The 21,112-nt window shown below is 35.6% G+C and overlaps 1 protein-coding gene across 5 annotated transcripts in view; it reads right to left on the bottom strand.

The window, feature by feature from the left end:
• Positions 1–11,471: 11,471 nt before the first annotated feature.
• Positions 11,472–21,112, bottom strand: part of RANBP3L (RAN binding protein 3 like) — a 70,205-nt gene continuing 60,564 nt past the window's right edge. For 4 of the 5 annotated variants that reach the window (XR_011966382.1, XM_072605802.1, XM_072605803.1 and 1 more), the window contains 2 exons: positions 19,022–19,211; positions 11,472–15,977 (listed from right to left, as the gene is read on the bottom strand). Coding sequence is in view for 3 of the 5 variants with exons in the window: in XM_072605802.1 (XP_072461903.1) it covers positions 15,934–15,977; positions 19,022–19,211 (234 nt within the window). In the remaining 2 variants the exon portion in view is untranslated. Of the gene's footprint in view, positions 15,978–18,419; positions 18,582–19,021; positions 19,212–21,112 lie in introns of all 5 variants that reach the window. The other variant, XR_011966381.1, reaches the window with a different exon arrangement.

Genomic DNA, 21,112 nt, shown 5'->3' with positions numbered 1-21,112 from the left:
TTCCCTGAATTGGTGATGTTTTTCTGTTTCCTCTTATATCTATATTAATATTGCTATAATTATATTAGTATTAGGCTATATTAAGTATAGTATTAGGCTATATTTCTGCTATAGCTCTAAATTGTTCATGCATTTGCCTTTTCTGTAAATCAATAAAATATCCAGCTTCTTCTTCTCAAATGTGTCTTACTGTAGGTGCGAATCTGAACCATATATTTCCGTAATCACACAGTATGGCACAAAATCTAGCACTCAGCTAAAGATGGGGAAACCAAGTCATTTTGATTTCATTTGGTCAGTTAGGCATTCTGAATCAGTCTAGTGTAAGAAGTGCATATACCTGAACATTGCTGTTAAAAAATTAAACCATATTGTTTCCCCAAATATTTTGCACAAAATTATACCAACTCAGACCAGTGCACTTTTGAATGGCTCTAATTGTTATTAGGTTTTTCCTGCCATTTAGCCTAAATTTTCCGCATTGTTTCTAGTTCTGCCCTCTTAAGACCAACAAGAACCAAGATAATTCCTACACCGGGGGACAGTCTTCAAATACTCGAAGGTAGTTGTCATATCCTTCTCCAATTTCTTCTCCAGATTAAGCATTTCTAGTTCTTTTGGCTGATAATTGTATTGTATGATCTCCAGGCCCAATTGTATTCTTTGGATATCCTTTCTAAAGTGTGATACCTGGAACTAGAGAGATGTGGTCTAAGCAAGTCAGTGTGTGAGAAAGACGGGAGAGAGAGAGGGAGAAAGAGAGAGGGAGAAAAGGGAGAGAGAGGAAGGGGACAGAAAAAGAGAGGGAGAAAGGGGGGAGAGATAGAGAAAGGGAGAGAGAGAGGGAGACAGAGAGACTGAGGAGTGTCACCTACCCTGTCCAGGAAACTATGACTATCATACTATTGACTCATACTGGGCCTGCAGGCCCACTAAAATCCTTAAGCTTTTTTCAGAATTGCTTCTAAGCCTAATCTCCCCCATTTTGTACTTGTCAAGTACAAAACTTTACATTTACCTCTACCTTCTTAGTTTGGGCCTAGTGGTCTCATCTAATTTTTCATCTAGTATACTAGCTCTCTTTCCTAGGGGCAGCTAGGTGGAGTAGTGCATGAAGCGCAAGCCCTGGAATTAGGAATTCATCTTCCTGAATTCAAATGTGGCTTCAAACACTTATTGGCTGTGTGACCCTGGGCAAGTCACTTAATCCTGTTTACCCTCAGTGCCTCATCTGTAAAATGAGCTGCAGAAGGAAATGGCAAAACAGTATCTTTGCCAAGAAAAGACCAAATGGGGTTACAAAGTGGCAGACATGACTCAAAACGACTGAACAGCATCTTCCCCAGCTTTATGCCATCTCCAAATTTGAAAATCCTTCTGAGTGTGCCTTTATCAAAGTCATTGATAAAAATGTCAGCCATGATGGGGTCAAACTCAGATCCCTGTGACACTTTAGTAGAGACCATTAATGACTATTCTTTGGGTCTTACCATTCAACCAAGAATATCATGAAATATTTTGTCAAATATATTAATAATATATAGTTAAAATATCATCTGCAGCATTTCCCCAATCGAAAGAGTTTAACAATGCTTTTTAAATAAATAAAAGGTTAGTTTAACATGAATTCAACAAAGCCAATATCTGTGACGTTCTCAGTGTTAAACTAGAGGGAATTCCCCTTTGCCCCATAAATTCCTTTGTATATCTTTTATATTTATTTGGTGTATATTTTATATACTCTTCTCCTCCTCTACCCACCCCACCCCCAAATAGACTGTAACCTCTTTGATAACTAGGGCTGTTATGGTTTTTTTTATCTCTGTATTCCAAGTACCAGGCAAAGTGCCTGGCATGTAACTGACACTCAACAAATAATTGTTAAATAATTGCCATTTCTAGTTTTGTGATTTTAGGGAAGTCATTTAAACTCTCTGGGCCTCATTTTCTTCATCTGTAAAATTAGGGGGCTGAACTAGATGGCCTCTTAGATCCCTTTCAGCTTGAAATCGTGATCCTATAATTTCTTTGTGTACCTCATGCTTAGTCTTAATTCTGTTTCTAGAATATACCGCAATTTATTTAACCATTCCCCTGTTGTTGGACAGTAGGCTGTTTCTAGGTTGTTGTGGCGTTACAGGGTTTTGTTTTGTTTGTAATTACATATAATGCTATTCTGAAAATCGTTGCAGAGACAGTACTTTCTAATAACACATTCAGGGCTGATTCCCAACAGTGAAATTATTGGGTCAGGCATAACAAAAGGCTGTGGCTACTAGATAATATGGAGAGTTGCCACAGACCTAGAAACAGCTAACGCGCTCCCAGGATCCTCTGTATGTCCCAACGGGAGTTGGTGGTGACAAATCATTGTAGGGGGATGGAGAAAGGGTATTTTATAATGAAATCCTAGATCCTCTGGGTTAGGGCGGTAAGTCAGGGGGATGAGGAAGCTCTCAAAATGTACCCAGGCCCTTTCTGTTAGGTTATAGCTTATGACATATAAAGGTGTACATCCTAGACTCAACAAATGCAATGATTGTTTATATAGACAATATATAAGAAAAAACAGTAACAAAATTAGGGAATTCTCAGTACCTAAATGATCATTCTATAACTAGCTTAAGATGTTATTTGGGGACATGTAAAGTGAGTATGGACACAGTAACAAAATCTATATTGCCCTCCTATATCTCTTGCAGGTAGACCAGATTATAATATTATACTGACTTTCTCTAAATTTCCATGATTCAATTTCTATTAAATAATCTATATTATTTTGTACTGAAGTATCCTCACCCATTAAACCTTAAAACACTGTATGAATATAATTTTTTGGTATTAATTCATTAATTGAGCTGTCATTATTGTCATCGCTATTGCAACCTAGGTTACCTGGTACTATATATTAAGTATATAGTCAGTATGTAGGGAGAATTTCAGGACCCAAAGAAAATATATTCCCTAAATTTTGGAATCCTCTAAAGTTGAAGCTAATATGGAAGTAAATTATAACTTTATTCCAGTATTCTTGTGGATTTATCACTACACTCCCTCCACCATGGATTGGTTCAGCACCCATCCATGCCTCTCTCTCTTTGTTCATCTATAAGTTCAATTCAAAGGCTCCAATCAGCATATGAAGGAACTTCCTCTAATTTGAGGATGATGAGAAGAATAGTAGAGAGACCTACAGTCTATAAACAGACTGCAACATATTTCACAATCAAGGAATGACCATGGAGAAGTGTGAAGCACATCAAAAACATATGATTGAAAGAGATGGGAAAGTCACATGATGAAAGCTAAGGATAATGGATGGGCAAATTATCTATTTCACTGTGATGTCAAGAACATTTGATTAAATTGTAAAGTGAAATAAGTTTAATTGAAATATAACTGAGGTAAGGTCATAACAGAAAGGAGATGTCTCCATGGTGTTTAAAAAGAGAAAAACCAAAGTAAAAGTATGTTTCAACACTGTACAAGACTAAAGAATATTCTATTTGACCAATGCAAGTATAGAGAGACTCAGCATCATTTCACAATGTCATCGTTAATACATTATAATTAAACCCAAGATAAATTGCAAAACTCTAACATAACTTACTTGGGTATTCACCCACAAATCATTCTTCCTGTGGAACAATGCACCTATTCCCTGCAGCATTGTTTCACCTAGCTATGTCTTCACAGGGCTAATTGTTAGCAATAGACCTGGTATATTTCAGAATTTTGAAAAGTATAGCCCCATGTGTGGGGAACACATGGCCCTCTAGATCCTCAGATTCGGCCCTTTGACTAAATCCAAACTTCATAGAACAAATCCCCCTTAATAAGAGGAGGCTGCAGGTTCCCCACTCCTGGGGTAGCCTCTGGAGAAGAACAATGATGATAATACATCAGAATCTGCCACAGAATCAAATATCCTGTAAGACTGAAGACTAAGTCCCTTTGCCCCAATTTCATGCTAATCAAGTAAACTTTTTGTTACTAATTCTGGTTCCCCAGTACCTACGTTTGGGAAGATGTTGTTTGTCCTTCATTTTTTCAAAGAGGATCAATGACATTATAGGTGATATCTTGACTTGTGTATAAATTGGATTTAAGTGAGACAGTTATTAGCCTCATTCCCTCTTCCAAAGCCATCAAAGTCTAGTAGCGGGACAAAAGTCAAGCCCACTGGAAATCGCCCAGGATGCAGGATGATCTCGAATAAGTTACCTTGGATAACAAACACCATCTCAGCCACTGAAAAGGAATATTATTAAAATTAAGGCTTTTGATTTTGAAATTTTGAAATTTCTGATTTCTAAATTTCTCTCATGCATAAATCCCCCCAGAGACAGTTCATCCTGGGATGAAGTAATGAAATTGAGGTCCTTAGGTTGCAAAGTGGAACTTTCATTTAAAGTACAGAATTTATCAACTTTTGCCATTTTATGAGGCCTTGCTTAGCTAAACAACTAGCTACCTGCCCTTTTTCTTATATATTAAGTGCAACTCTTGGTACTAAAGACTAAATGGCATTTGGGAAAGATTTACATCCTATTCCCTTTCCTGTTCATCCTATCTCAAATGGGAAAAAAAAAGAATTGAAGAATTGTTCATCTTATACTATGCAAAGAGTAATTGTTTTTAATGCTTTAATTATTTTTCTTAGCAGCTATCCCAGAAGTCCACAGCAGACCAGAAACAAACACTAGAAGAGGAGGGAGGAGTGGGGTTATTAGAGGTAGGCACAATGACAGACAGAAAAGTGACACCTGACAGCTGATAGTTTGACATTGAGGGAGGAAGCCGGACAATGTTAAAACAGAGAGCTTTATTTCTCCATAGCACATTAATCTTTACAACATGGTCTTTAGTCATCATGAAAAGATTAAATTCTGCTCAGTATCCCCTATAGTGCATTTTATAAAACTGTTCATTAAAAAAAAAAAGCTTGATATTTGAAAGAGTAAGATTCCACCTCTAATCCAGACTGCTGGAAAATTCACTTTTGTAAAACACTCCATTTCTTTTGAGGTGATTACACAGTGCCTTGCATTATAGGAGGTACTCAAAAATACTTCCTGAAATGGAAGGACCTAAAACAACTCCAAAAGACTCATGATGGAAAATGCCATCCACATCCAGAGAAAGAAACATGGAGTCTGAATGCAGATCGAAGCATACTATTTACTCTCCTTTTTTTGTTTTGATTTCCTCAAGGTTCCGTTCATTCTAATTCTTCTTTACAACATGACTAATGTGAGAATATGTTTAATGAGAACTTATATGTAGATCCTATATTGGATTGCATGCCACAATGGGGAGAGGGGAGGGAAGGGAGGCAGAGAAAATTTTAAACTTATGGAAATGAATGTTGAAAACTAAAAATAAATACAATAAATACAAAACAAATTTTGTAAAAAAAAAATTGCTGAGTTGACTTTAGGGTACCAAGAAGTGAAACATTACTGTCATTCCCAAACAGGGTAATTTTCCATTGTTTATTCTGCTTTGGTTGCTCCATTCCATGGTGCTCCAGGCACCCTTTCCAGCCACCCATAACTCCACAGGGCTTGCTTTGCCCTTACCTGTTCATTCTCCCCCCAGTCTTTCTAGCCCCACACAGCTACCTGAAGCCCTAAGACAACTCCACTCAAGGCCAGACTTCTGTGTGTAATAACCTACCTGAACTCATTCCTCAATGATTAACCTACTTCCACCCCATCGCACACATTCTGTCCTAATGATTCTGAACTCTAGGTTGCCATTGTTTAGTTTTCTCTGCTCTCCACTGACTGTTACCATATTTCTATATTCTCAACCTCCCACTCTAAAGTCACCCACCACTTCCACTGTACTCTCTGGAACACCTGCTCCATAAGTAAAAATCTAGATTTCATCTTAAACTTTTCCCTTTCTTAATCACACCATCTTCTTGCACTCCTTCCTGATGACAGTTTCCCTGGATCCCCTCTCCAGCACTGCTCACACTTTTACTCATATCTTGATTTGTTAATGATCATAGTGGAATTAGAACTCCTAGCTGAGGTTATTCCTTGCTCCTCATTGCCATTTCTAGGTTCTCTTTCTACTACCGTGACTCAGTAATCTCTTCTCCTTTGAGAATCATTCAATACATATTTCTCACCCTGTCAAGATTCTGGTAGCTGTTGTCTATAGACCTCTAAGATAGTCTTCTTTCTTCCTCAATGAATTCAATACCTGGCTCACCATCTCTCTGTATCTCTGTTTCTCTGTGTCTCTGTTCCTACCCCTCTCCCCATACACATGTGTGAACATACATATGTACACATACATATAAAGACATATACATGCATAAATATGTGTATATACTCCCTCAAACACTCTAAACTTCTAATTCTCTAACTTACTCCTTTCCTGTTATCCACTCCTCTTCCCACAACAGCTGCATATAAAGATGGTCAGTCTTATCATGATTCATAAGTGACTCACATCCAAATTCATGAACTCTGAAATCCCTTTATCTGATCACAGATCTACCTTTACCTCTACCAGTCATAATTTATCTAATCATAATTCTACCTCTCTCTCTGACTTATAACTCTAAACCCTGTTCTTTGTCATCCTGTGACCTCCAAATCCTTCACCCCTCAGTTCTTTCACCCATTTCATAGTTACATTGTCTTCCTTTCCTTATCTTGGTGAATCAGTTCAACTTTTCACTATCTTGTTTTCTTCAGTTCTTTGTTCCTTTATCCTACTAAGATTTAGACCTGCCAAACCCAAGTCTTAGATGATTCTCACCATCCATTGTCTTTGCTTCTTCTCATATGCCCCTGAAAGGAGCTAGGGTTCAGAAAATTGTGTTGACTGGATCCACTATAAATTTATTTTAGATAATCTGAAATGGATCCACAAAACTGCAAGATAATCCTTTTACACCTCCCCAGTCTCTCTATCTCACTCACCATAATGACTTTTCCAAATCTTTTCATCCTTCCTCAAACCTCCCATAAAGTTTACATCTTTATCATCCTCCAACTCTGAACTCTCCTCTTGTATATCAAATCAGTTGTCAAGTCTGTAATCTCTACCTTTGTAACGGATCTTGTATATACCCTCTTCTCTCCTTTGAAACTAAAATGACCTTGGTGAAGACCCCCCACCCCCACTCTCAGAACTAAGAATCCTGCCTCATAGTTGACTGAAAAAAAAAACACATACTGAGGCCATGTGCTGAGAATCCCTCTTCTCCTGTTCCTCATCTCACATCCTTCAGAGATCTTCTACCACTATCTCCACCTTCACCTCTGTATGGCATGAAAAAAATGGCCCTTCTCCTTGCCAAGGTAAACCCCTCTACATTCATAAAGGATTCCATCTCATCTCATATTTTCCAGAATAACCTCTCTATCATTTTTACTCTCACTAATCTTTAATTCCTTGGCTTCTTCTTTGTTACCCACAAATACAATCGTGTCTTCCCTGTCCTCAAAACGTCCACCCATCTCAGGTAGTTATTATTCTAAACTGTATGTCTCCCACCATTTGTGGTTAACTCCTGATCATCTACAATAGGTACCTTAATTTCCTTTCTTTTCACTCTTTTAACTCTTTGTAGTCTGCCTTCCAACCTCATCACTCAACTAAAACTTCTTTCTCCAAAATTACTAATAATTACTAATAATCATCTAATTGTCAAATCTCAGTTCTCATTAATCTTAATTATTAATCTCTCTGAAGCCCTGGCCAGTCAATAACCCTATTTTCTTTGAAACTTTCCTTTCTCTAGGTTTTTGTGACATTATTCTCCACTGGTTCTTCTACTTGTCTGACCACACCTTCCTCTATTTTTTTGCTGACTCATCATCCACATTACCCAATTTAATCACAACTGGATCATCCTCAACTCCTCACTGTTTCTTACCCCCTACATCAAATCAGTTGTCAAGTCCTGTAATCTCTACGTTTGTAGCATATTTTTATATACATCCTCTTCTCACATTTGACACTAAAACAACCTTGGGGCAGACCTTCATTACTTTATGCCTGGATTGAGAGGATAGAGGTGCCTTTTACAGTAACAGGGACGTTTGAAAGAGGGGAAGATTTGGGGGAAGGGGAAAATGATGAGATCACTTTTGGACGTTAAGTTTAAAATGTCAACAAGACATCCAGTTTTATATGTCCAAAAGTCATTTGGAGATGGGACGCTGGAAGTAAAGAAAAAGAGAAGGGTTGGATAAAGAGATCTGAGAATCATCTACGTAGAGATAATTGAGTCCATGTAAGTTTGATGGAATCTAAACACTGCCCCCAGACCCGACATCTTAACTTCCTCATATGCCTCACTAGGACAGCAGGGGTATACATGAACTTATGCCTCCCTAGGATAGTAGGTGTGTCAACCATATCCATTTAGTTGTAGACAAGACACGATAGCCAGCCCATCATCAACGACCACAACGGCCGTCCAAAGAGAAAGCAGCACCAACAGGACATAAAGCAGGGTGTCTGACCACTAAATCACAGTCTAAGTGGATCCCTGCGTAGTAACAGCAAAAAACTGTCCTAAGGTGAGCTTATGCTATAGAGAGGCTTATTATAATTTTATCATAAATGATGCTCCCCCTGCCATGGGCTTGTCTATATGCATTCTGGGTAACCACTTGTGTAGTTCCACCAAGGCTAGGACCCCTCCCCATAACAATAAACCCCTCCTATGTTTTAATATTCATATATTCTATAATGATGTAGCTACATCTTTTACTCTATAAAAATCCCTGTCTTGCTCTGCTAAACTGTTGGTTCTTTCTTGGAGCCTAGCCCTTTCTTAGAGATGTAATTCTCAATAAAGATTTTTGCTTGACTTGGAGATGGTCTGAGTCTGTAAATTCTTTTGAGATGACCCCACAACACTTCATGAAACCTCAACAAGTTCATGAGGTTTCCAAGTGAAGTAGTATAGAGGAAGAATAAAAAGAGTCCAGGACAGAGCCATGTGGGACAACCACAATTAGTGGCACAATCACAGGATGATCAAACAAAAGAGACTGAGAAAGAGACATGAAGGAATGAATTAAGCCCCATAACTGAGACAAATCACTTCACCTTGCTGAGCTTTCATTTTCTTTAAAGTTTATTTACATAACAGTTTCCTATTTATTTCATTTTACTCGTCTTTCATAGGCCCCTGTTAAGTCAAACTCAATATGGTATACTGGGCAAGAATATTGGTGGAAATGGGGAAGCTTGTGTTGGCATGCATGTGTGCAAGAGTGTATGTGTGCACACACACATGAGTGTGTGTGCACACATACACAGAACACCAATAGGGCTATTGTAAACAAAGAAATTATAGTGCAAAACTGGGCCAATTTGAGTTAACCTTGCCCCCAGGTAGATCAATCTGAGGCCCAGCTACAGGGCTCTGGCAAGGGACTTTGAACCCCCATGCCTGCTAGCTTTTATCTTCCAGTGACTAGTTTGTTTTTTAACTTTTTGTGGGACTGCTTCTACCTGGAGGTATTTGAATATGTTTTTATTACAAAGATTGTTTATTTGAACCCCCGGGCATTGAATGATCTATTACATTAGATATGGAACCATGACTGGGACACATGGTTAAAAATGAAACAAAACAAATTTATCATAGATCTAGAATTTTTTTAAAAAAACTTGGGGGGTTATCATGGGTGGTCAATTGTTCATAAGTTCAGGAGAAGTTAAATTTCGCTGATCTGATCCTCCAGAAATAGAAGCCAGGAGCTGACTGACACTGAATAGATTTTGTCCAAGTATCCAACTAACAGGACTCTCAACAATGTCTCACCCTTCCTGGATGCTTTCATACACACTGTAAACTAAGAATGAGTAACTGCTTTCAAGGATAACAAGGACACCATGTTCCAGGACATACTCAAGCTCTTAAATTTTGTGTTCTCAAAGTAAAATGTACATTTCTAACTTACAAGGAATTATTATTTTATTTAGTTTTCGTTTTCAACATTCACTTTTATAAGATTTTGAGTTCCAAATTTCCCCCCCTCCTTACCTTTCCCTTTCTCAACATGGCATGCAATATAATATAGGCTATTTATGTACAATTATATTAAACACATTTCCACATTAATCATGTTGTAAAGAAGAATCAGAACCAAAGGGGGAAACTACGAGAAAAAAAAAGAAAGAAAATAGTATGCTTCAATCTGTATTCAGGCTCCATAATTCTTTCTTTGGATGTGGATAGCATTTTCCATCATGAGTCTTTTGGAATTGTCTTAGATCACTGCATTGCTGAGAAGAGATAGGTCTAACAAAGTTGGTCATCACACAATGTGGCTGCCACTGTGTACAATGTTCTCCTGGTTCTGCTTGCTTCACTCAGCATCAGTTCATATAAGTCTTTCCAGGTTTTTCTGAAATCCACCTGCTCATTTCTTATGGAATAATAACATTCCATTACATTAATATACTGCAACTTGTTCAGCTATTCCCCTATTGATAGATATCCCCTCAATTTCCAATTCTTTGCCACCAGCAAAAGAGCTGCTTATAAATATTTTTGTACATGTGGATCCTTTTCCCATTTTTATGATCTCTTTGGGATACAGACCTATAAGTGATATTTCTGGATCAAAGGTATACACAGTTTCATAGTAAATTGTTCTCCAGAATGGTTGGATCAGTTCACAACTCCACCAATAATGCATTAGTCTTCCAATTTTTCTACATCTTCTCCAACATTTATCATTTTCAAGGAATTATTCTAATGTTTGGACCAATGTAGAATAATAATACAGGGCAGCTAGGTGGATAGGATGCCAGGCCCGGAGTAAGGATGACTCATCATCCTAAGTTCAAATCTGGCCACAGACATTTACTAGATGCGACCCTGGGAAATTCACCTGACATTGCCTACCTCAGTTCCTCATCTGTAAAATGAACTGGAGAAGGAAATGGCAAATCATTCCAGAATCTTCGTCAAGAAAACCCCACATGGGAGCACGACTGAAATCAACTGAATAACAACAAAGAATAACAGTGGTTCTCAGTGTTGATCCAGGGAACCATATTAATGTAAACTGCAAGGTCTATGTTAACTATTCAATTGATTACCACCATTTTGTAGCTTTGTATGATGTGCTTTACTTTGGATCTCCATTCTTATGCCACATTAGTACTGGGATTTCTTCCATGAGCTTTGGTTAAGATTTGATGTTCACCTACTGTAACATGTACTCCACTCCCTGCTCTGATTGACTCATAATACTTATGGCTCAAAAGGCTCTCATCAACCATTCTGAGTGTTCCACTCTAGGGTCATGGGTTCTGAGCCATGTTAAGGCCTTTCTTGGTTGGTGACACCTCTAATAATACCCCTAATACTGCATATATCCTAGGTTTAGGAGATACTGGGACATCTGAACAGATAAGAAATTGCCTCTTTCCTCCTGTAGATGTTCCTTGCTCAATAAAATATTCAATTTGAACTATTAGTGAGTCAGTCGATAACCATTTATTAAGCATTTATTATGTGCTAGGCACTGTGTTAAGCAGTGAAAGGTACAAAAAAGGTAAAAACAAAACAAAACAATCACTTTTGGGGAGCTTACATTCTAATGGAGAAAACAGAAAAGAACTAGATACACCTAAAATATTATAGTATATAGAAGGCAATCTTGTGGCATATTCCTTGGCTTAATTCCAAACGTAAGAGAGCTTGCCTATTGTTTCAATTGATAAACTGATGCTGTCAGACTATTGTACTTACTCTCTCCACCCCCACATACCCATTTCTTTGCACACTTACATTCCTTGGAAAACGTCCTAAAAAAATCATTGATAACTTGCAATAATCTTACTATATTTGTAATTCTCAAAGATGTTACTTGATTTTAAATGATAAAGATAGTAATAAAGATAATGGATTTGTGATATAAATACCATATTTATGAAATAATGGATTGAAAACATTGATTCAGTTTCAGAGAAATAATTTTTCACCTTCTACATTCATACTTTGCAATCACATCACAAAAGCTTTCGGTCATAAACAGGGTACATCTGAAATGGTTAAAATCGTCATGCTTCTGCTGTGAACACCCACCAGAATTTAGAACAATTATGGTTTTATGCAAAAAAAGTGCAAAGACATTATCTTGTAAGGAGGTTTTTAGCTCAGATTTTTCCCCTTCCACAATGATCCTTTTCTGTTATATATTGAAGTTTCCATCTTAAAAAGTAACAGTTTTACTCTTCTTTTTTGTTGTATGCAGCAAAGGTTCAAGAAAATAATGGAAGCAAAGGATGATTTTGATAGTATTCTGTTTTGGGGGCACATAGGGAATCGTCTCGTTATTTTCCTGGTGCTTCTTATGGTGAAGAAATGATTGAAGGGACAAAAATGAATGTGTCAAAAAATAAGATTATATTTTTTAAAAAACAACTTTCATTTCAAAAGTAATCAAAATTAGAGTGTCATCAACATCCCCTTATGAGCATTTGTACAAACCTGACACTCAAAATCTCAAAGATATTAAAAAAATTCATTCTTTTACTGTTTTGGCAGTATGCTTCTCAGTTTATAGTTTTTACATTTTCCCATATTTCTTTTCTTTTGTCTTCCACAACTCTCTTTTTAACACTTTTTTCTTTTCTTTCTCCTTTTATTCATTTATTTCTAGTGGCTAGTGCCCCACCCATCACTGTGTATTTATTGGTAGAAAGTCTATATTTAGATATCAGTAAACTTGTTGTACTATGCGCACACACACACACACACACACACACACACACACACACACACACACAGAGCAAGTCAAAAAGTAAGCTCCTTAAGGGTACAGACTGTCTCACTGCTGCATTTGTATTCCCAGAATTTAGCATAGTGTTTCGCATGTACCTGATACCCAGGTATGTTTACTGATTGATTGTAAATTCCTTAGAAATTCCTTTAGTGCGATTCTCTCAGAATACACTTCATGGCCCCTCCATGACTTAAAACAGTGAAACCATGCATCAATTCAGTTATGCAATCAGGAAGGAATGAATACTGAATGTAGCTTTAGAAGCCCTAACTTCAAATCCCTAATCTGAGATTAGTAATGTGACCATGGCCTAGACACCTCAACGCTATGAGCTCCAGTTTCCTCAACTGTACAATAGAGATATTAATAACTGTATTAGATTAGACAATAATTCTCTCCTAGGGTTGACTTAAAATTTAATTAAGATCGTTTACAGCAAATTCTATCTATGAATATTACTACAATGAGTCATCCTGGGGTAGAGAATAGATTCCTTGATTTGCTAACAAAAGCTGTTTGACTAGTCACTGAAAATCTAAGCCTTTGTTTCCTCATCTGTGAAATGGCACCTGTAAAATCTACTTTATTACAGTTTTGTGACTCCCAAATGAGAAACTCTGAAAGTCTTGAGAACTCTGATCAACGCAATGACAAATCGTGATTCCAGAGAACTGATGGCCAGGCTTCCCGTCTCATAACCAAGAGGTGATGGATTCAGGTTGTAGAATGAAACAAAACTTTTTGGACATGGTCAATGTGGGAATTTGTTTTGTTTGACTATGAATATTTATTATAAGAGTTTTGGGAGTTTTAATGGGAGAGAGTAGGATGGAGAGAAGTCTTTACATACTTATTAATTGAAAAAATAAAATTAAAAAAACAAAAAGAAAATATATGCAAAAATACTTTGCAAACAGTAAATGCTATATAAATTCATATATGTGTAAGATAATCTGTTAGGTGCTGAAGAGACCATAAACTTGAATTTTAAAAGAATTTCTATTGTCAAAGAGCTATAGTAGAGTCTATAGCAGAGGAGACTGATACGTACACCAAATAATTATAACCAAGGTAGACTATGGTAAGTATATAGGTGTGTATATATATATATATGTGTGTGTGTGTGTGTGTGTGTGTGTATACATATATGCATATGTATATATACATACATATGTGTATGTATGCATATATACGTATATATACATACATATGTGTGTATATATATGCATATATATTATATATATGAAAAACAAAATGCTACAAGAAATCAGAAGTGGGAGAAATTGTTTCTATCTAGGAAGATTCAGGACAGACTTTATAGGGGGAAAGGTTGCATTTAAATGGAGTCTCAAAGGGTCAGTAGGATTTCAACAGAAAAGCTGATAGAATGACATTTCAGAATCAGTGACCAGCATAAGCTAGGACAGAGCTATGGGAGAGCAAAAAATAGGACTAGAAGAGTAGCAACTGTTGCAACTTGAAAGAAGAATGTAAAACGGAAGATAAACCTAGATTAGAAAATAAGGCTCGAGTGGACCACCCTAAATACCTCCATCTAAGAATTACTTAACGGTAAGAGAGAATAAAGACCTTTGAACCAGTAACTGGCTAAATCAGCTTACCATAGTTCCAGTAACTTCTAAAAACATCTTGTTCTCAGAGAAAAGCTGAAGAATTTGACTTATTAAATAAGTGTAACATAATCCATATTCAATCTGTAGGTGGGATTCCTATGACAATTTTAGTGCAGTTTATGGACCCCTTCTCAGAATAATGGTTTAAAATGAATAAAATAAATACATAGGATAACCAAAGATTAGTTATATGAACACACACACATACATACATATGTACACACACACACGGTATGTATGTATTTCCCATCCAAGGTCACAGACCCCCTGAAATCTATACATGAGTGCCCGAGGAACCCAGGTTACAATCCGCTGGCCTATGTAATAATGTGACTATATTTTAAAATACAAAAGAAGCAATTAATCTATACAAGTAAGTGCTCTGTCATCCCAAGTATTGAATCCGAAACACTATGCAATTAACGCCAACGCTACTTTTGATCAAAGTATTCTTTTAACTCTTGTTTTCAGAGCTATTGATTTTTTTTGTTTCTTTAATGGTAGCAAAACAATATTTTGAGAGTAGAGTTGATTTCTGGAAACTTCAAAAAGTTATCCAAAGTCAAGTCTGATAATCAAATTGAGCAATTTAGTTTTAGTATTTTTTTTAAATAAATTTTAACTACAAAGTAATAAAACTGCTTTCTTGGTTAGCTCCTAAATCAATTCCTTAATTAATTCCAAAAGAGTTAAAAACAAAACAAAAATCTTAAGCAAATTAGAGGATTATTGGGATAAATCCCAAGAGGAAGACTTCCAAGGCAAGCCTCATTTGGACAAGTACTTTTAGGTATTAGAATAAAAGTATCCTAACTTGATAATTTTTATAATTATAAACCTTAAATGGTGCTAAGGCAAATAATTTAACTTCATTAAAATAACAGGGAATAACAATTAAAAAGCAGATAACATTTTTGAGACTTTGATACCATTATGATATATAGTTAAATATTTTTTCTTTAAAAAGCTCATTGTTACTGTGAACACACAAGTTTAATATTTTATAAAACCATATATCTAAGTGGAAAATAAAAAACATTTTTGCCAGAGGTAAAAATTATTTAATGACTTGGATCAGACTTACAATAGCATTTTTCAAAGGAACAATCCTTGAAGTCTATAAAATGTGTATTTCATGGGTAGATAATGCATAATGGAGAAAATAAATATTTGAGTTACACATTTAATAAATCTAATATTTCATAGTTTTAATTGTTCTATCCATCAATGTGATGGATAATTCTGATTAGTTATATTCTGAAATAATGTCTCTGAAAATGATGTGTTTGAAGCCTGTGTGATACTTCATAAATTCTGGTAATTTTTCTTCAGATTAATCCAAATATAAAGCAATAGGAACATGATTATTGAAATCCATAAGTGGGAAAGTTTGAAGCAGACCAAATTCTAATTCTCTTGAAAATGAATATATATATATGATTTTCTCACTAGTTGGAATGGTTGAGGATTTTCCATGGTCTTTCTGTAGCTGTAATCAGGACCAAAGGTGACTATCATGAGCAGGCCACTGGTGATCTGTGGTTCCATCTGGAAGGATCTGAAATATAATTATAAAATATGCGGTTATTACAACATAAACAGTATTTTCAATATAACATTTAACAGAGTTGAAATTTAACCTATGTTCACTAGTGAGAAAAGGAAAAATGTACCTTTCACACGTATAGATGACAAAAATAATTACACATATGAAAGCATCTCAGAAATAAGATGACTGTAGAAAACTGGACCAAATTTCTTGAAAACAAGTAGTGACAGAATTAATTTTTTTGCTTGGAGGGAGCAGAGTCTGTTCCTGCGATTTTACCATTATATAATATATAACTCTATAATGAAGCAAGTCAGTAATTTTTTGGTCATTTTTGTTATAGAAAGCTGCCAAGGCATTGAGATATTGATTTATGCAGGGTCACACAAACATTATGTATCAGAGACTGAAACTGAACCCAGGGGTCTTGCTGCCTCTCATCCATCTCTCAGTTCGTTATGTCCCATTGCCTCTGACTAGAGGTAGATTAAAAAAAAGTGGATACAAGAATCAATTAAAATTAATAAGCTATCAATCTTAATTCCATAGAAAGATACACCTCAATTGTGGCAGCTAGATAGCACAATGGATAGCACATGACAGCCATGGAGTCAGGAAGGCTTGTCTTCCTGAGTTCAATCCAGCCTTAGATACTTATTAACTTTGTGACCCTGGGCAAGTTACTTAACTCTTTCTGCCTCAGTTTCCTCCTCTGTAAAATGATCTGGAGAAAGAAATGGCAAACTGCTCCAGTATCTTTGCCAAGAAAATCCCAAATGGGGTCACAGAGTTGGACATGATTGAAAACACAGTACACAGAACATAGTAAGAAAAAATCTAAGAAAGGAACTATAAAATAAGCATTTGTATACAGGGTATCCCAAAAATTTTGGCCCAGGTGAAAGCTACTAAAACCTACTAAAGGATGCCCAGTATAATACTTTGTAGTAACCATTAAAATTTCTTCAGTACTTCATAAAATAGTCATTTAACTTCACCATGCATGAGTTGAAAAAGACACTGAGAGCATTAACAGAATTTTTAGATAAAAGAATTAATTTACCAAAATATTGGAGTCTGTTTCATCTATCTCAAATTTTTCCTTGCTCAAATTTTCTTTTACTATGTAGCTAGATTAATTATTGAGATATATCTTTTTGTGAAATTAAGATTGATAACTTATATACAACATATTTTTACATCTACTTTTAAAAATTATGCATATGTATATGCCATTACCTCCCTACAACTACTCATTATAGAATGGAATTTAGTTTAAGCTGGATTGGTTTTTTAAGCTACCAAAGCTCAAAACTGCACCAAGAATTTTGGGACATGTATCATGTCTTCTGGAAATGATGTTGAACTAGGATACAAAATGTCCTTTTTGTCAAGATGGTTGATGTTTACCAGATTATTCTTTTCTTTTTCTTTCTTTTTTTAACATAATTTTATCTCAATATATTTTGAACTCTGCTAACCTGACCATTCCTTAAAATACAGCACTACTCTTGATATAAATTGAATTGTATGTAGATGTAAAATAAATTCAATAAATCTTTATTGAACTGAATGTAGTTTTCATAAACATATAAACAATTTGATGAGAAACATCAGTACTAGTTCTTTGGTTAAAACAAGTAAGTTAGAGTTTAGTTTCATATACTTTTTTCCTTTTTCCCCTAGGGTTTTTTGATAATATTAGTGGAAGGCATGGTACCCAAAAGTATAATACAGTGAAGATATAATTTCAACTTCACTTCTCAAAGTCATGCTCTCTGAGCTCATGCCTTATGCTAAGTTCTTGAATTGCGTATGTTTAAAATAAAATTCTGATTCAAAATGACAAAATGGAAACCTGAACATTCATTAGTACATGTGGCAGGAGTGAGAGATGATCACTTGATAGCCAGAGGGATTTCCTGGCATGCTCACAATGTCAGAAGAAAGTGAGTGCAGGTTTTCAGCAGATGCCTGGGATGGACAAGCATGGATGAGTTTGCATCTGAATCATGGGAGGGAACTGTTGACTCAAGGAGATCATAGGTCTATGTGAATATTTGAGAAGTTATCAAATTCCTAAATAGCAACAAAGTTGGTTGTTGTAAGAAGTTGGCTCTGTCTAAAGTGTTTGCTTTTAGAAATGTCAGAAAGTCTTTACCATAACAGTTTCACCTACAGAATACTATTCAATAGATTGTTATTGAGATGGTCATTTCACTCTTCAAAGTAATGACTATTGCTTTTAAGTTTACATTCTTAAAACTTAACACATTGAGCATGTATATTATTTCACCTAAAAGTCTATTTGTTGTTTATCATTTTCAGTATTGCTATATTCCTCAGTCCCTAGAAATAAACAGGGCAGTTAGGTGGTACAGTGGACAGAGTGCTGGACCAGGAGTCAGGAAGACTCCTCTCATGAGTTCAAATCTGGCCTCAGATACTTACTAGCTGTGTGATCCTGGGCAAGTCACTTAACCTTGTTTGCCTCAGTTACTCATTTGTAAAATGAGCTGGAGAAGGAAATGACCAACCACTCCAGTATCTTTGCCAAGAAACCCCCCAATGGGGTCATGCATGAAGAGTGTTACTTTCATGACTGAAAAATAACTAAACAACATGAAGAAATAAACAGTTATTTCTGCTTCTACGTAAAGGTGAATCGCATCTAGGCTTGTGTATAATGAGTCTCATAAATAAATTTAGCTTGAATCTATTTTTAAGGAAACAAATAGGATTTTCATAAATACAGGCTAACCTTAAATAATGGCCCCATTCTCTGCATCTCTACGTCTTTCTCTGACATATGTACATATATATCCCTTGTACATGCGTGCTTGCATGTGTGTTGTGAATGTATGAAATAAAATAGAAAAATCAAGAAATAAGCTTTTGGCAATGTAAAATTTTAAAAGAAAAATTACCAAAAAATAAAAACCATAATTTATAATTTGTATGCCAATAATATGTATGTCAAGACATAATTAGCCTTTGGAAAAATCCTAACAGATACTGTATTTTAGGATATGGGGGAATGAAAATCAGCTTACCTGGCCGACCTGTGGTGACTTTAAGTGTATCATCATCTTCATCACAACTATCACAGCTTAATAATTGGATGACTGCTTCTGACTCAGTTTCAATTTCATTTACATCTAGTTCCTGCTTATAAAAGGTTTTTAGTGCAATGAGACGGTGATGTATTGCTGCATAAAGACATCCAACATCTTTGGCGCTTGCCTGCATAAAAAAATAAAATTGTTAAGAATAGTCATAGGCTAGTATTCTTAAACATATCTCATATATCTAGGAGTTCCTTTTAAAAGAATTTTCCATCTTCATTATTGATATAAGATTTCTTGAAAGAAAAGTTCCTATGTAGCATATGTCTAGCAGATTGTGCAGATAATAATCACTTCCTCCTTCCACAAATACTGAAAAACAAACCACTATGAATTAAATTCCATTCTACAATGAATAGTTGTAAGGAGGAAATGGCACATGTACCTACATAATAACACTGAAAAAGCAAAGTTGAATGATTTTAAAGACATTTTATTTGAATTTGGTATTGATTTTACAGAATTTAGTTCTATAGATGGCTGTAGGACTTTTTGCAGAGGAAAAGGAAGTTATGCCTTGACTCCATAAACACACCGTCACCCTCAATTGCCACCATAAAGGTAAAAAGAATATTTTTAAAAGGGGGGAAGCAAACAAATTTTAAAAAGCATTTTAAAATAGAATATTTGCTAAATCAATTTTGAAACATAATCTTTTTGGTGACTTATGCAGAGGAATTGTCCTAAATAGTTACTAAAACATTTATAAATCTCAAGTAATGTTAGCTGATAACAAGTCCAGTTTGGGAGTATTAATTCCTAGGTTATGATGAGTTAGAGAAAAACTTTTCCAATGTCCCCACCCATTGGAGAGGAGCTGAGCTCTTCTACTTCTTCAGAAATCAACTAAAATTTTTCTTTGACCATTTTTAAAACATTTCAGATTCCAATATGCAGGGCATCAAATCAGGTTCAATTATTCCCATATTCTAATCAGTTGGTTGGAAAACAGGTTACTTGGGGAGCAGGTCATGTAGGCAAAGGGCATAGAAATGTAATTTGGTTCAAAGGACTCTGCTTGGACATCCTTGTATCCCCTCTAAACACTGTCTTTTTCTAGGAAAATAAAAACCTGGCTACTGGGCATTCCCTCAGATTCCTGTGTCCTTTTCCCTTACAGGACCAATACAGGAAAGTTTCCCTATATTGTTTTTCAATTAGCTATATATCTGTATAATATTTTATAGTTTTCAAAGGATTTTCGCACACCTTATCTCAGAGGATATCGTTTTTTTCCCCCATCGTGGATTCAATGATCAGAAATTTCTATGTGTGGGCCACAGGGTTTTTTTATATATATATTTACAATTAATGATCTATCAAAATCTGTTAGTGTGATATCAGATAGGAATCATTCATACCATGGCAACTGCAGGCATATAGTTAGGGTCTATGGACCTATTCTTTCATGTTCATTGGCTATATTAGGTAAAACTTTGATTTTTCCCTAAAAATCTCAAACAGACTATACTTTGGAATCAGGGCAGCATATGACCATGGACTAATTGAGAAACATCTAGGCATTATTTTATTTGATCATCATAACAAGCTTATAATATAGGCCTGACAGATATTCCATTCATTTGGAAGATGAGGAAACTGTATCATGTCACACACTAAATAGTAGAAATAGAACTGGAATCTAGGTTTTTGAAATTTTCTAATTCTTTTGCCACAAGTTGATGCTGTATTTTTGTCAATCTTTCTTTAGATTTTTGATTTCATCAGTATCAGTAAATCTATCATTGATGTAAATCAGAATATCTCTAAGTCATGGAAGCCTATCTTAATTAAATTTTAATTAAATAAATATTTAAGTTTCCTATTCTGTGGAGTGAGCCTGGATTAGGTACTATGGATATAGAGCTGTCAAAATGGCATGATTGATTGGCATACACAAAAAATTATAATACAAATCAGAATATGATAGGTCCTCTGGAGAAGTCAAAGCAAAAGGGAAAAGAGATTAGGTAGGGATGGATAAGTTCTAGCTTGGAAAATCTGGGAAAGTTTCACACA

This window comes from Notamacropus eugenii, chromosome 4 (genome assembly GCF_028372415.1).
Source record: "Notamacropus eugenii isolate mMacEug1 chromosome 4, mMacEug1.pri_v2, whole genome shotgun sequence".
Classification (NCBI taxonomy): domain Eukaryota; kingdom Metazoa; phylum Chordata; class Mammalia; order Diprotodontia; family Macropodidae; genus Notamacropus; species Notamacropus eugenii.
Note: the sequence above shows the minus strand (reverse complement) of the source record. Positions and strands in the feature narration are given on the sequence as shown.